The 14,970-nt window shown below is 54.5% G+C and overlaps 1 protein-coding gene across 4 annotated transcripts in view; it reads right to left on the minus strand.

Annotated features, from left to right (window-relative positions):
- Positions 1 to 14,970, minus strand: part of SEMA4D (semaphorin 4D) — a 98,505-nt gene that overhangs the window by 16,283 nt on the left and 67,252 nt on the right. For all 4 annotated transcript variants that reach the window (XM_036933086.2, XM_057498442.1, XM_036933085.2 and 1 more), the window contains 9 exons: positions 12,891 to 12,953; positions 11,326 to 11,424; positions 8,008 to 8,101; positions 7,290 to 7,403; positions 6,264 to 6,415; positions 5,061 to 5,236; positions 4,820 to 4,976; positions 3,567 to 3,789; positions 2,686 to 2,801 (listed from right to left, as the gene is read on the minus strand). In XM_036933086.2, the coding sequence (XP_036788981.2) occupies positions 2,686 to 2,801; positions 3,567 to 3,789; positions 4,820 to 4,976; positions 5,061 to 5,236; positions 6,264 to 6,415; positions 7,290 to 7,403; positions 8,008 to 8,101; positions 11,326 to 11,424; positions 12,891 to 12,953 (1,194 nt within the window). The remainder of the gene's footprint in view (positions 1 to 2,685; positions 2,802 to 3,566; positions 3,790 to 4,819; positions 4,977 to 5,060; positions 5,237 to 6,263; positions 6,416 to 7,289; positions 7,404 to 8,007; positions 8,102 to 11,325; positions 11,425 to 12,890; positions 12,954 to 14,970) is intronic.

The raw sequence follows: 14,970 nt of genomic DNA on the forward strand, positions 1-14,970 counted from the left end.
CAGACCCTGGAGAGTGAGAACTAAGATCTTCCCATGCTTCCTGGAGGAGAAAAAACCTCTCCTTCAGAACAGGAGTGTGGCCAGGTTACATCTAAGACAGAGCTAAACTCTGGCATCAGGACACACAGGCGGTGCCTAGTCTTCTAGCCCCTTTAGGGCCTGGGTGTAGCCTCTGCCCCCATATGGGCTGGACCACTAAGCCCAGGGCATGGGGACAGCACTGAAAAGGAAATGAAGTTACACTGAGAAGTCACATGGATCCCACAGCCCCGAGTCAAGCCCTCCATGGTTACAGCCCCAAAACCTCAACCTCTATCCAATGGGGAGGAAACCCCAAATGCCCTAATTGAGAGGCATTTCAAAAACACCAACCACTGCTCTCCAAAAGCATCACGTCCATCAAGATGAGGACAGACAGCAAGCTGTCCCAGACAAGAGGAACCAAGGGCAACATGCCTAAGGACACAGGGTGTCTGTGGGGAATGGGGGACTTGGACACTGGGAGGTGAGCAGGTGCTATGCCAGAGGGACCCTCAGCCCAGTCAGGTGTATGCCAGGTGGAGGCCCACGGGGACTCCTGGCTCTCCTGGGAACCTAATATCATTTCAAAATGAAGAAGTTTAAAAGCAAAGAAAACCAACCTGAGCAGGTCCTGGTTAACAGGTCCTGGTTAACCAGTCCTCTGGCCTGGCCCCCTTGGGCCCCCACCCCACGTGACTGTGCCTTGGTGGTGGCCCTGGGCTCACGTGGCCACATCTCTGTGACTGTGCACATGGGCCATGTGCAGCCCCGTGTAGGCCGTCCATCAGTGGACGTGGCCATGTGACCAAGTCCTGGCAGGGGCCAGGCAACCACAGGACTGACCCAGAAGCACCCTCACAGGCAATGCCGCCCCTTCCGCCCTCACGCCCCACCTCTACTGGATCACTGCCCACGTTCCTGGAAGCCTGGGTCCCGAACGAGGTCTTGGGGCACAGCTGTGTTCTCACTGCAGGTTTGCCCTGGGGGTCAGCCCCGGCTCTGATGAGCACTCAATGGTTTGGAGACCCCAAGGGTGCTCGCCACTGCCCAGCTGAGCCCAAGCACAGTGGCCACAGGCCAGGGCAGCTTCTGGGTTTCCATGTGAACCATGCTGGTTGGGCAGGCAGCGGACAGCACCCACCCACAGGCACCAGTGCCAAGGCTCTGCAGGCTTGTAACTTGCTGAGGCTATTCCGTATTCCTTCCCCATCAGAACTGGTGGGAGAAAACACCCCCAGCAGGGCTGGCAGCAGGCAGCCCTGTGGCAGGAGCCTGAAAACAGATCCAACTCTAACATGCTGGATAAAGGGGACCCGTGTGTGACATTCGCACACACATGCCTGACCAAAAAGTGGGCTTTTTCTTTCTTGCCTGGCTATCAGGGCCCTTCTTGCTGCTTGGGGCTGAAGGAGGAGGGCCTGACAGTGATGGAGTCCCATGCACTGGGTGGAGACCCCGAGCAGGGCAGGCAGGAAGTTCTAAGGGGCAAGAGGACAACCTTGTAGCATGAAGCACCCCCACACCTGGAGAGGGAGGTTCGGGTGTGTCAGGGGTCAAACCAGGAATTCTCAGTGGAAGAACAAAGCCATTCAAACCTGGGCAAGTGGGCGTGATGTCCCAGAGGAGGCAGCACATAGCCAGGCAGCCAATTTCTGGTGCTGACCCTGATGCTGCCAAACCCCCAGAACCCATCAGCCTAGGGGTCATAGTGTGGGACACCCACAAGGCCCCTGGGGGATCCTACAAGGATAAATGAGATCCTCAGCTTTCAGGACAGGGCAGGGGGTAGAGGACCCTCTCAAAGTCCATCATCCCCCACGGTGCAGATGAGCACAGAGGCAAGACCGGCTGCCCAGGCCTACAGTCATGTGCATGCAGCCGGGATTTCGATGAGGTAACCTGGTGTGCGGCCTGTGCTCTGCTCTTCACAGCTGCACCCCAGCTGTAAATGGGGCAGCATATGCCCCAAGGCCACTGTGCATGTACAGCAGGGGACAGCCTGGGGCCCGTGGGGCAAATTTCTATGGCTGTTTCTATGCAGCCCACTAATAACAGGTTTCACATTTTTGAATGGTTGAAAGAAACTCAAAATAACATTTCATAACACATGAGAATTTCATGAACTGCCCAGCTCGGTGTCCATACATAAGGCTTTGCTGGAACACGGCCAGGCTCACCTGCTTACGACTCTCCATGGCTGCTGTCAGGCACAGCAGCAGAGACCAGCACCATAGGGGCCTCAGGTGGTAACTCCTGACCATGATGGGAAACCTACCAACCCAAGCGCAGGCGAGGGAGCCTCCCTGCTGTGACGCACTGACATTTGGAGTCTGTTTCTTTGCTGATGGCTCTGCATAACAGACACGCAGTGATGGGTTTCAAGCACACCATCCAGGGCCCGAGGCAGTGTTTCTGTGGGGCCCGGGCACAGCCCCATGGCAGCATGACTCACCCTGGCTGCTCAGGGAGGTCCTGCCCACTTTTGAGAGACACTTTGTCTCCCAGTTGGCCCTCTTCTGTCCCAAACTCCAGGGCTCACAGAAGGACTTTTCTTAAGGCCCGAGGGTGGTTCATCTGAGCCAGATGAATGACGGGCCTGCCTGGCCAGCGCCCAGCTCCACCAGGGATTATGGACACAGGAGGCCACCGCCCAGGTTGCTTTACCTTCTTGGAAGACAGCAGCAGGGTCTGGATGGGCTCAAAGCTCTGGAAGAGCTGCGTCTCCTCAATGATGTGGACTTGGTTCTCCAGGCTGATGGCTTTGTGCAGGGCACCCCGGTCTGCAAGGTCAAAGTGACAGGTCGGGGATGAGCCCGGAGGACAGGCCAGTGCTGGTATGTCGCCACGGGGGCAAGTGGCCATCCTTCCTCCCCTCAGCGCATGCTCCCAGCCAGACACTGAGAAGAGCTGCCATGTTTGCATTAGGAAAGGAAAAGGAAAAGTCACTGGCAAAACAAACAGCTGCAAACTCAAGAGGCTTGGGTTACTACCACCTTTTTCTGAAAAATGAACTATAGTTCCACTGCCGACTCCCACACCCTCCCTGAGCACAGCCAGCATGGTCCTGTCAGATCAAAGGAGAACTGGTTCTCAGGGCCCACCTGACCCCTGGGGGTGCCGTCCCACGGGGAGCCCTGCCAGCTGCTGCAGCGGCCAGCCACATCCCCATTCCAGAGACACTCATTCCAGAGTCCGCAGACCACAGGGAAGGCGTGTCTCCCACGGCAGACCAGGACCGGGCTCGGCAGACCAGGACTGGGCTCGAGTCTGGCTGCTCACTCAGGGAGGCAGGAAAGCTCATATGCCTGCTCTCCCCCAGGCTGCACAGGCCCAGACCGACCAGACCAGAATTCCCAGTCGGGGCCAGGACTTGCATTTGTAACCAGTGCCACAGGTGGTTGACGGTCACAGAGATCTGAAGCCACCCAGGTGTGGTGACTTCTCAGAAATCTTTGCATGTTAATGGTTCTTAAGGACCACTGGGGACTCCATGCAGCATACATGAGCTGGGGTTACCACGTTCTCTGCCAGTGCCCAAGACCCACCTGTGCTGATGAACATGACGTCATACATGGTTCCGTCCAGGGCCTGGGTCCTGTCCACAACGATCTGTGTGTAGTTCACGTTGCTTTTGATGAGCTTGGGCCTGCCATCCATTGGAGTCACGGAGTCGTCCATCAGAGGGTGGTCTTTGACAAACTGCAGCGTCTTGTCTGGCAGGTTGAGGGAACTGGAGAAGTTGGCCACCCGCGCTTCCCGGTTGATGCACTGCCAGGCAGAATCCTGTCACTGTGCATGCACACACGCGTGGACAGCCCAGCACATGTCTGTACCGGCTGGGGCTCCCGGGAGTAGCAAAATGTGGGGCTACACAGTGGATTTCTCAAGAAAGGGGAAAACCGTGGTGACCTTTCCCCAAGAGCCCCCAGGAACTAAGTGCAATAATTGCATTTCATGATATGTAGGTAGTGATGTAATTTTTATCTATTAGTAACTGAAAAAAACCCATCAAGCCTTTGAAATGAAAAAATAAGCAAGTACTCAGGAGTTCTCCCAGAACAAGAGAAGACTGGTAAAATCTCTAAAAACAGCCCAAATCTCACAGCACAAAGGCCAAGAGCAGGAGGGCTGCATTCTGTGCCAGGGGCTGGCTTCATCATCACACGGGAACACATTTCACTTAATGACACACAGCAGGGACTGATGAGTGTCAGAAGTGTACCCCAGAAGGGAGGCGGTCCTTGTTGGGGAAGCTCCAAGCACCAGGTCACAGCCCACCCTGGGTCATATGCGCGGTCCAGACACCAGTTATCATACGAGTAAATGCATCCAAATCAGCCTAGAAACCACAGTGATTTCCACATAAAACTCATGACTTTCAGGAGAAAAAAACATGACTTGTATTAATGAATGGAAAATACAGCTCATCTCTTTGCAAGAAATCACATATGTCTCTGCAGGAGACATGAAATGAAACAGACCTAACTGTACTACACGATGTCAATTCCATAGAGCATCCTGTGTGGGCTAGAACAGCCTTCTTGTTCGAGCGTTACGTATGTGGCAATAGCTGCTCCATGACATGCCCACAGGCCATGGGGAAAGGAGAGCGCCCCCACTGTCCCTCCTGGTCCCAAGTGGATGCCCCTACCCAGCAGAGGCAGCCCAGCCCCAGGGTGGCACAGGGCTGTGTGCGATGGGGCACAGCAGGTCACAGCATGACCAAACCTGCTAGGAGGTACTGGCTCCACACTGGGCTTCATGCTCTGGGCCTGCCTACAGCCGGGGCCCCACTTACCGCGCCGGGCCGTGGCACGGGCACGGCCCCATTGTAGCGCACCCACTTGGTGTGGGACTGCTCCACCATGGTGCTCTGCATGTACTTCCCGCGGGAGAAGACCTCCTCGGCTGTGGACAGGTTGTAAGCGCACACGGCTGACAGCCCCACGTTGTTCCTGGAGGGGAGGGGCTCCGTGACTGCCCCGCAGGGTGGGAGGTGGAGAACCCCCACCCACGGGCCTGTCCGCCCTGCCACTTACAGCTGTGGGGTGAAGACCCCATAGAACACAGGCTCCTTCAGGCCTGGAGCCCTGAGCACAAAGACGTCCTGCAGCACATTGAAGACGAGGTTGCTATCTGGTCGGGAGCAGATAAGCCTGGCCTTCAGGAAGGAGGTCCACTTCTTCTGTAAGGTCCTCAAGCCGCCCTGGTCCCCCTGAAACCCCAAAGATATGCATGGTAGGGGGAGGGCAGACCCCCGTGAGCAGGTGATAAATGATGTGCATGGGCCCCAAGCAGCTCTGAATGAATGAGGTGGAGGCGAGGCTGAGAAGCAGCAGGCTACAGCCCCCCTGCCCCCACCCGTCAGCCTGGACCCCAGACTGAAGCACAAGCAGGCCAACAAAACCCTCGGAGGGAAAGTTGCCTAACTGCACCTAGAACAACAGTGTGTCCCCGACACATGCAGCTTCACTGAGGTGGACGTGCCCCACCAACCTCACACACTGCCACCACGCCAGCCCTGTGGCTGTGTGCGGCTCCAGACTCACGGCTTCCCCTGAGCGACTGTGGGGCTGCGGCGGGCAGACACACCGGCTCCCTGTCCACCTCGAGCTGATGCATGGAGGTGTGGCCTCCCCAAAACATGTTTCTCGGGGAGACTAGACCTTCACTTCATTGCCACCCCCTATCAGCTGAAGTGCCCTGGGCCTGCCAGGTTTCCTCTATGTACTTTATAGCGAGCTGAGCACCAAGACACTATTGTGAAATACCCAATGTGCCTTGTCCTGGAGAGAAATACTGAAACTCAGAAAGCTGGGTGCAGAATACAAAAATCGAAGTGTCCTTATTTACCTAGGACACCATGAACACACACCCCACCCCTCCACATCTCTACACTGGAATGCTGAAACCCCAATTCCAACAGAATTTGGCTTATGCAGTAAACAAAACCTAACTTTCTAGAACCTGGGGTAGATTTGAGGACAAATCACAAAGCAGCCTCTGAGGATGGGAGCCAATCGGCCGTACACAGGCACCAATGCTCCCTCGTCTGCAGGGAGATCTCTGGGCTGCCCAACGGGGCGAGCACCCGACAGCCCATCTGCACTGACAGCTGTGGCACAGAACTGTGCCAGGGGAGGGAAGCCGACATTTCAGAGGGAGGCTGCAGTGAAGTCACTACCCCTCCAGACATGCCAGCACCTGGGGCTGGAACCAAAGGGAAATGGGGTCGGGCTCACCTTGCACACCCTCGCTATCCGTGGGATCAGCAGCTTGAAGACAAACTCATATTCCACAGACACCTCCGTAAAGAAGAAGTACACCCTGTCATCTCCACCATCCACACCATCCAGGCTCTCTCGGATCACATCGGCAAAGACGAAGCTGGGCTCTTAGGAAGGAGACACCCCAGTTATCCCAGCACCACTGAGGAGCCAGGTACTTCTCTGCAAACAGGGGTCAAGCACCTCCCAGTACCCACCAAGGTGCTGGGCACCTCCTAGCAACCAACTGAGCAGCCAGGCACCTCCCTGCAAACACCAAGGTGCTGGGGGCCTCTTAGCACCCACTGAGCAGCCAGGCACCTTTTGGTAGTGACAGAGGAAGGTACATGTGCCATGGGACTCCAGGGTCCAGGAATGAGGCCTATGTGTATATCACCATCGTTGGCCTAAGGAGGTGCCCAAGGTGGTGGTTCTGAAGCAAACCCAGGCCTGGCCTTCCCAAATGACAGGCAGCCAGGGGCCGCAGGGAGCTGGATCCCACGTCCCTGGAGACCCACTGGAAGATGTGGATTTGCTGGTTCAAACGGCACAAGCCTCAATCAGATGACCTCCCAACCACAGATCAGGCACCCCACACCGAGGAAAAGCTAGGGTCCCAATCTCCCACAAGAGTCCAGGAGGCCCACTGGCCAGCACCCAGGAGGTGGGCCCCGTGTGAGCACTGCAGGCTGCCTGTGTGTGAAGCCACCATGGGCACGTGCTGTCTGCAGGTCACAGTGTGTCATGTGCCCATCTGACCAGCCTGAGTTGACCACTGCCATAAGCTTCTCACTTTAGGAAAGCTTCCCAGCCCCATTCTTGATTAGGGGTGAAAACTGTGCTCCTTTCCTGGAGAAGAAAGCTAAGGGATCACCGGTGCTGGCTGCGGGGCCCCCAGCAGAGCTGACACGGCTCCAGGACTCCCGGGGTTCTGAGAGCTGTGCACACCCTCCTGGGAGCCAGAAAAGGGGACAAGCAGGGGAGACAGCTCCTGCTTCTTACCGTTGAGCCAAGGTATCGCATACTCCGTTCTTAGAGGACTGTGGGAAGAATTTCGGGAGATGATGGGTTCGCTTCCCAAAAAGTTGTACGAGGTCCCGGAATAAAGCTCTCCATCTGCAGGGTCCCAGGAGGAAGGAGGCAAAGGGGATCAACAGGAGCGCAGGGACAACGCCCAGGACCCATTCCCGTATGACCCAGCACGGGCCCCTCTAGGGAAGCGGAGAGACCACCGCCCGCTCCGGTGCATACTCCTGTTTCCTGAACCTTTTGTCTCATTTACCTGACGTGGGCAATTTCATGCTCCACATTAAATTGTATTTTAGGAGAGTCAGGGGCAATAGCTAACACGAGCAGTACCTAAAATGGTCAAGTAACAATATAACGGCGGGTGCACTGGGGCCTGCGGCCTGCTCCATCACATACCCCTCAAACGGGAGCATGGTCCCAACATTACCATGAAACCAGATGATCTGCACAAATGATGGGTGTAAAATAGCCTCTTCCCACAAGTCCAACATGTGGACCATGTGGTGCCAAGCTGTCCTGTTGAACAGCGAATTCAAAAGCTTGTAAGTACAGACGGTGCCCGGAGTGGGGGTAACCGCTGTGAGCACAGCGACCATGGTACAATGCCACCAGTGACCTCAGGGAAGGGTGGGCCTGAGCATCCAGCGTAACAGGGAGCATGGCTGTGCTAGCCGGTCAGCGGGGGACTCACCAACCATGACAGAAGTGTAGCTCTGTGCCGGATCAAAGGGACACCTTCCTTTGCCGTCTTCATTTTTCCCCAGAAAGGTAAAGGTTATTAAGTTCTATAGTTGAAGGAAAGGAGATTATAAAAAGTCTGAATTTCTGGAGTGATGACGCCTTTTGGTTGTACCAGTTAATTTCACAGACTGGCTGTGCAGGGGGGTGGAGGGAGGAGTACGTGCTGCCAGCCACGCAAGTCCTAGGCCCAGATGCCAGCACTTTGGGCCTTTGCCTTGACAGCCTTGAGAGCCGGTCAAGATCCTGAGGCCTCAGTTTATCCACCTGTAAGATGGAGATGGCAGTACTGATGGTCCCAGGGCCATAGAGCAGCCAGGGCCAACTCAGCAAGGATGTGCTGGTGCGTGATCGGAAGGCCGTGTGTGGAATGTTGGAGTCAACACAGACCAGCCTTCATGGTGGCGGGAGCAGACTGCCCAGCAAGCGATCCCAGGAAAATGCAGAGTCTCTGCCACATCCCACCCGCACACCCCACAGATCGGCGATCACGTGTGAAACGTCCCTCGCTGCACTGACAGTGCACAGCGCCTTCGGTCTGGGATGATCCTCATGGGCGAGAGGCTAAACCACAGAGGCAAATGGGACAGCTGGCACAGGAAGTGAGGGAAAGCCTCACCAGAGATAGTGAGACAGCTCAACCCCAGGTGGCGAGTGGGAGGAAGCGCCTGCAATGGCAGACACGGGGTGTCCACCCCGGCACACAAGGAGTTTGGAAGGAAGTGGCTGCACACCAAGGGAGACAAGAAGAAACAAATCCAGGTGGCACAGACAGGAAAGGGCGCACATGAAATCAGACTGCTGCTGCCTTCTGCCCCACAGCCTGGAGACACCCAGAATGGGCACCTGACAGGGCTGCACAGCCAGCCATGTCGGGGGAAGGAGAGGTGGCCACACGGGTACACGAAGGGTTCAGGGCCAGCGAAAAGCCACTAGGCTGCTAATGGGCTGTGCAAAACAGCAGAGATCCTCACCTGCTAGGCTAGGAAGTGTGAACTGGGGGGCTGGAGCACCCCACTTGATGCGATTCACTGAGCACATCTTGAGAGGACATCTGGGGGCTGTCAGGGAAATCTGAACAGGGACAGGGGCTGGAGATGAGATGACATCGGGAAGTATCGTCAATCTCAGATGGGATGACAAACTGGGTGGTTTGCAGGAAAAAGCCATTATTCTCAGGTCTGTTTTGGCATTTGGGACCGTGGGTCACAGGCCTGAACACTCACACTTATTTACACACACATATTCCCAAAGGGGTTGCCCAGGAGGCCAGGATCCACCTGTCAGCTTGAAAATGTTTATTAAAGTTACTGGGGAAAGTTATACATCTAGATTTAAACTATGAATATATGACTCCTACTTCAACAACTGACATGTCTCAGGAATTTAAATTTCAGTCCTTGAAACTCCTGATAAATAGAGTTTAGCCAGGAAATCCTTTGATGTGCAAAGTATTTCTAATGTGACTTTGTATGCTTCTCCCTTGAGCACAGAGCAACAAAAACAACCTGCAGAGGCACCCCCATGCCAACGCCAACGCCAGCCTTTGCAGCCAGCACGTGTGGGTGCAGGCTTCCCAGTAGACCCCCTGTCTGTGTGGATCCCACCCCAGGTGTCTGTGTGCAAATTCAAGCAGGTGTCTGTGTGCGAATTCAAGGTTTTCTGGGCAAGTCCTTAATTCTCCATTCTTGTCCTATTGTTCTCACTGACTCCAGGGTAGAAAGTATTATCTAAACCCCAGTGAATTTAGGATTCCAGCAAAGCATGCACTCCACAGCAGCACACCTGCCTCCTGGGGGTTTCCACTTAACCAACAGTCACTAAATGACTGTGGAGAAAGGGAAGGTTCCTGTGCCCAGGATTCTCACCTGGCCCTGCTCGGCTAGCTCACTACACGTGTGGGCAATGCATTGTTATTGACTCTATGAAAGAGCTCCACCTAGTGCTCTGGGCAACACGGTGGCAATGCCGCATGGCTGCACAGCTGCAGGAGAGCAGAGGCTGCAGTGGTGGCAGTTCCGAGGACAGAGGCTGAGACGGCTGCAGGGGCAGAGAGGCCCAGAGGCAGAGACCGGCCTGTAGCATGCAGACTCACTCTGAGTGGGCGGGATTCTAGTGACTGACCTGCCACCATGGGAATAAAGATGGGTATAAATCCTTTCACCCCAAGAACATTCCATTGTCATTTTTCAGTCTCACTGAATACATAGTGAACTTGTCCAGGGCTGAAACCCACTGGCAAGATAATAACATACTGCAATCTTCCTCACGTGCACTCAACTCCTGCTCTCCAAGTATATAAACGGTCACCAGATCCTCTCAGTGAGAAAAGACTTCCCTCCAGCCCCATCAGTGAGGGAATTGGGGTGGCAGGAGGGTGGTATGGCAGTGGGGGTCCCTCTCCAAAGGACCCTAGCCCAGCAGGAAGGGGGTGCAGGGACGGCGCTGCGAGGCAGAGAGCAGATCCCACCCTCCACGGCTCAACCCTCCGAGTGGTGCTGCAACTCCTCAGAGGGGGAGTCACAGGAACTGTGGGGGCATGGGCCACCGCACCCTGACTGCGACGGTGGCACACTCAGCCCAGAGCAGCAGGCACACTCCCTGAGCTCCGGCTGCCATGACACGCTGCAGACAGGGCTTCAGCCACACATTCTCCTTCCTCGGAGTCCTGGAGGCTGGAAGCCCAAGACCAGGTGTCCCACTGTGGGTTCCAGGGGGGAAACCTCTCTCTCTGCTGGTGGACGGCTGTGCCATCACACAGAGAGGGAGCGCTCTGTGCCTCCTCCTCTTACAAGGCTACCAATCCTATGGATCAGGGCCACCCTCACGACCTCATTTAACCCTAACTGCCTCCTCATAGATCCCATCTCTAAACACTGTCACCTCGGGAGATTAGGGCTCCGACCTATGGATTTTGTGGGGACACAAACATTCAGCCCATAACATATACGAACCAAGAACACACAGACCTAGAGCAGAAGCCCTCAGTTTTGTCCTTGGCCAGGACCATGTCACAGCCAGACCTCCCTCACAAGACACAAAACAGGACAGGGGGAGATGAGATGCTGGATCGCAGCATGTTGGGTCCGTGTCAACAGTGCTCCCGGGAGGCCTCCTGCCAGCTCACGGTGTTTCAGACGGACCTGTGGGGCTTCAAGGAGCTGCAGAGAGGCTGAGGCGCCCCATCCCACAAAGCTGGCAGGAAGCCCTCCTGAGTGGCCTTGAGCCGCGCCCACTCTAAGTGCCTCCCAGGGAGGCTCCACAGCCTTACCAAGTGGTCACAGGCTGGCTGGAACGCGTTGGTCCCACACACGTACAGGGTGCTGGCACCGAGCGGCTGCAGAACCCGGATGTAGTTGAGGCATTCTGTCTACAGGAAGAGAGACATGGGCTTCAGCCACCAGCCAGCCTCCATGGACACCCCACTGGCCAGCCTGCAGGGCATGTGGTGATGCTCTGATGACCAGCCCCGGCTGTGGACTCCACTCCGACGCTCTCTGTCCACATGCTGGTTCAGTCCACGTGTACCACGGGGCAGGCTCACTGCGGTCCCACTCTGCCCCCACAAGACCTACAAGGCAGCTGGACGGGCGCTTTCCTCTGTGGCGGCTCTAGGCTGGCTGTCAGGTCAAAGAGATTTCACTGCAGTCACGAATTTAGACTCAGCAGGTGTGCTGGCTTCAAATCTTTGGATGCCCACCATGTGAAAACAGGTTCACTCTGACAGCACAAAACACGCGTCACACTGCCAGACCTAAGGAGCTGGGTGCTGGGCAGCATCTCTCTGCCTTCCTTTCTTCCCAGCTTCCTTGGGACGGGTGCGTCTGGCCACCCAGCTCGGGGAGAGGCAGGACCACAGAGGGGCTCCAGGCTGCACCCACCAGAAGGGCCCAGGTACCATTGAAGCACCCACTCGCTACTTCAGCTGAAATGCACTTGGATTATATATGCTATTGTCTGAAATTATCTCTGCTAGGGAGAGTCTTTTTTGCTATGATTGTTTTTTAAACTGGTTAGAAGTAATTCATCCTCCCCAGAAAGAACCAGGAGGGACCTGATCCACCATGCAGCCTCCACTGGGCAGGCACTGGTCTAATTTTGCTCTAAGAACAAGCCTCTGTGGCACCTCCATTACATCACAAAGCCTGCATTTTTCCTTATTTCCTAAAGTAACTTTGGATTTTAGTGACCTCAGTGAAAGATAGTTAGCATTTTACTAAAAATATTTAGAAAAATATTAAAAAATTTTTAATTGTTTTTAAATTAGCCAACAACTGCTGAAATTCGCCGTCTTGACCAATTACCAAGAAAGACAGGAGTCTTACCCTCTGAGACCCCTGTTGTCGGTCCAGCACTGGTCGGGGCAGGGTGGCCAGTGTGTGGTGGTGGCCCAGAGCTCCCCAGATGGCCACCACACTAGACCAGGAGCAGGTTCTCAAGGGATGGAAGTACCAACAATCCAGAAACCCGAGAGCAACCCCTCTAGAGTGCTGGCATGTCGGAGGCACAGGCCATGCATTTTATACCTTTAGCCAGCAGGCACTGGAAATAACTCTGCACAGAGTTGGGATAGGTTGTACAAATAAATTCAAATCAGTTAAACTTTAAGAAGTACTTCTCAAACGCCTACTGTGTTTGGCTTCCACTTTGAGGGACCCAGTCAGGCCATGTGGGAATGGATGAGCTTGCCCGCACACTGAGCTGTGGTTCCGGCCCAGCCCGCTGGAATACTAGGCCAGAACGGAACACTTGGACTGTGTGGCAGTAGAGGCGTCCGAGGATTAGAACAACTGCGAAAGGTCTGTGTGGTGACTATAGCTCACAAAAAGGAATTACCTGCTTTGATTTCCCCTTTTCTGCACATTTTGCTTGTTTATCTTCTGAGACTCTCCAGTATGCCTGTTGGGAGGAATGAGAGTCCATGTCAGTACATACTCCCCTTTTAAAAAGAGATTTTGGTGTAAAGAGTGTTTACAAAGCACACAAAGGTGTTCAGAGAGAGAAAAATCTGAGATGGCAAAGCAAGGCTTAGAGAGTGGACACAGGCCTGTGAGCAATTGGGGCTTCGTGGCCATTCTGGGGCCCTGGAAGGCCACTCTCAGCTTCTCTTTATTCACTGCAAAACAACAGCAAACCCGACAGTGCTGGGGGTGGGAGGGAGGAGTCAGTTCCCACGAAGCTGAACCACAGGTGTTTACGAACATCCACCGGGCTCTCGCCCATTCAAAAGTGACTCCAGGTGCCAGTAAGAAGCCTGACATAGACTTAAGCTATGCCTGCAATGGCAGGATGGGGATTCTTTACATTTTACATGAAGCCAGTAGTTGAAAGTAATGGAGCAACACCCCAGGTCGAGGCCCCCAACCCCACTGAGGTCTGTGTTCCTGCTTCTTCCTCACGTGCTGAACAGTGATCAGGACCCACCAGGCTGGCCAGCACCTCAGCTTTGCCCTCCAGAGGAGGGAGGGCAGCAGGCCTGCATCGTGGAAGGCTCCCACACTCCTGCCTCACCTTTCCGGGGATGCCCCACCTCCCTGTGTGATACTCCATGATTGATGCCAAAAAAATTACATATATATATACATACATACACACACACATGTGCACACATACACATATTCCCTTCCAAGACCAGCACTAATGATCTACCTGCAGTAGATCCAGGTACTTCAAACACATTTAAATCCACAAGTCCAAGGTCATACTAAAACAGTTAAAAAATCTCTCTGTATATTTTTCTACCCAGAGAATCAAAGCCCGCTTTCCAGTGCTCAGAAGTCACATGGAGCTTCTCAGCAGCTGTGATGTAAGGACCTGGGCAATGTGTCTTCTGCACGGACGTGGCTTGCTGTGAAGGCCTGAATGGCATGGGCTTTCAGAGAAGTGGAGGTGCTAGCTAATCAGGACACATGAAAGCAGAACACAGTCCCATTTCAAACAGCAATGCCCTTCAGAAATTACAAGGCAGATGATTCCATCGTTACCCGCAGGAGATGAACAAGGACATGGGAACATGAGCTTTGACAAGCCTTGGTCACATTCACGGGGTTTTCACCATGGCCTAGCTGCAGCCCCTTCACTCCGTCTTCTTTTCCACACCAGGGCCCTGAAGCCGCCCCCTCACTCCAGGGGCCACACGGCAGCATTCGCAGAGCATGGGAGACTCTGGCTGAGTGGCTGCAGCATCAGCACAAGAACTGCCTTTTCAGAGGGTAATCACTAGAATCTCATCTGTGAGTCAAACAGAAACTGGGCAGAATGATAGACTCTGGAGATGAAGGAAAAACAAAACAAAAAATAAGAGGTCCAGGCAGAAAATGCCAGGATGAGCCTGGACTGTCTTGATTGCAGAGAGCAAGGAAACACCCTGGCTGTGAGGGTCACGTCTAAGGATGCAGGAGCCAAGTTCAGGCTGCCGCCGGCAGGGAAGCAGCAATCTGAGCACCGGCAAGGATCTGGCTGCAGGGGGTCCAGGCCCTTCAAACATGGTTACATCCACGAGTCCAAGACTATATAGAAAATTCAAACCATGAAAGAACCACCAGCTCCCTTCAGAGAGCGCTCATTGAAAACTGTTAATAAAGGCAGAGATTTCAAATGTTGATCCGGCCATTATCAAAGAACTGGCCCTGAAGGGTGTGGACAGCTGGGATAGGCAGGTTCCCCTCATAGATGATCTCAGGCTCACAATGGAGAAGGAAGGGTAGGGCTGCAATGGCCCATTTTGCAATCCTTGACGTGCACAGGGCCGGACAGGACTGGGAGGTGGCTCTCCAGCGAGGGGACCTACAGTGCCTCCGAGGACCGGACAGAGTCCTGACTTCAAACTTACCAGGCAGACAGCGCCACAGCTCTCAGTCCGCAGGATAGAAACACCCACTATTTGATGACGTTAACTTCTGGGTGCAATAATGGT

Source organism: Manis pentadactyla, chromosome 3 (assembly GCF_030020395.1).
Source record: "Manis pentadactyla isolate mManPen7 chromosome 3, mManPen7.hap1, whole genome shotgun sequence".
Classification (NCBI taxonomy): Eukaryota; Metazoa; Chordata; class Mammalia; order Pholidota; family Manidae; genus Manis; species Manis pentadactyla.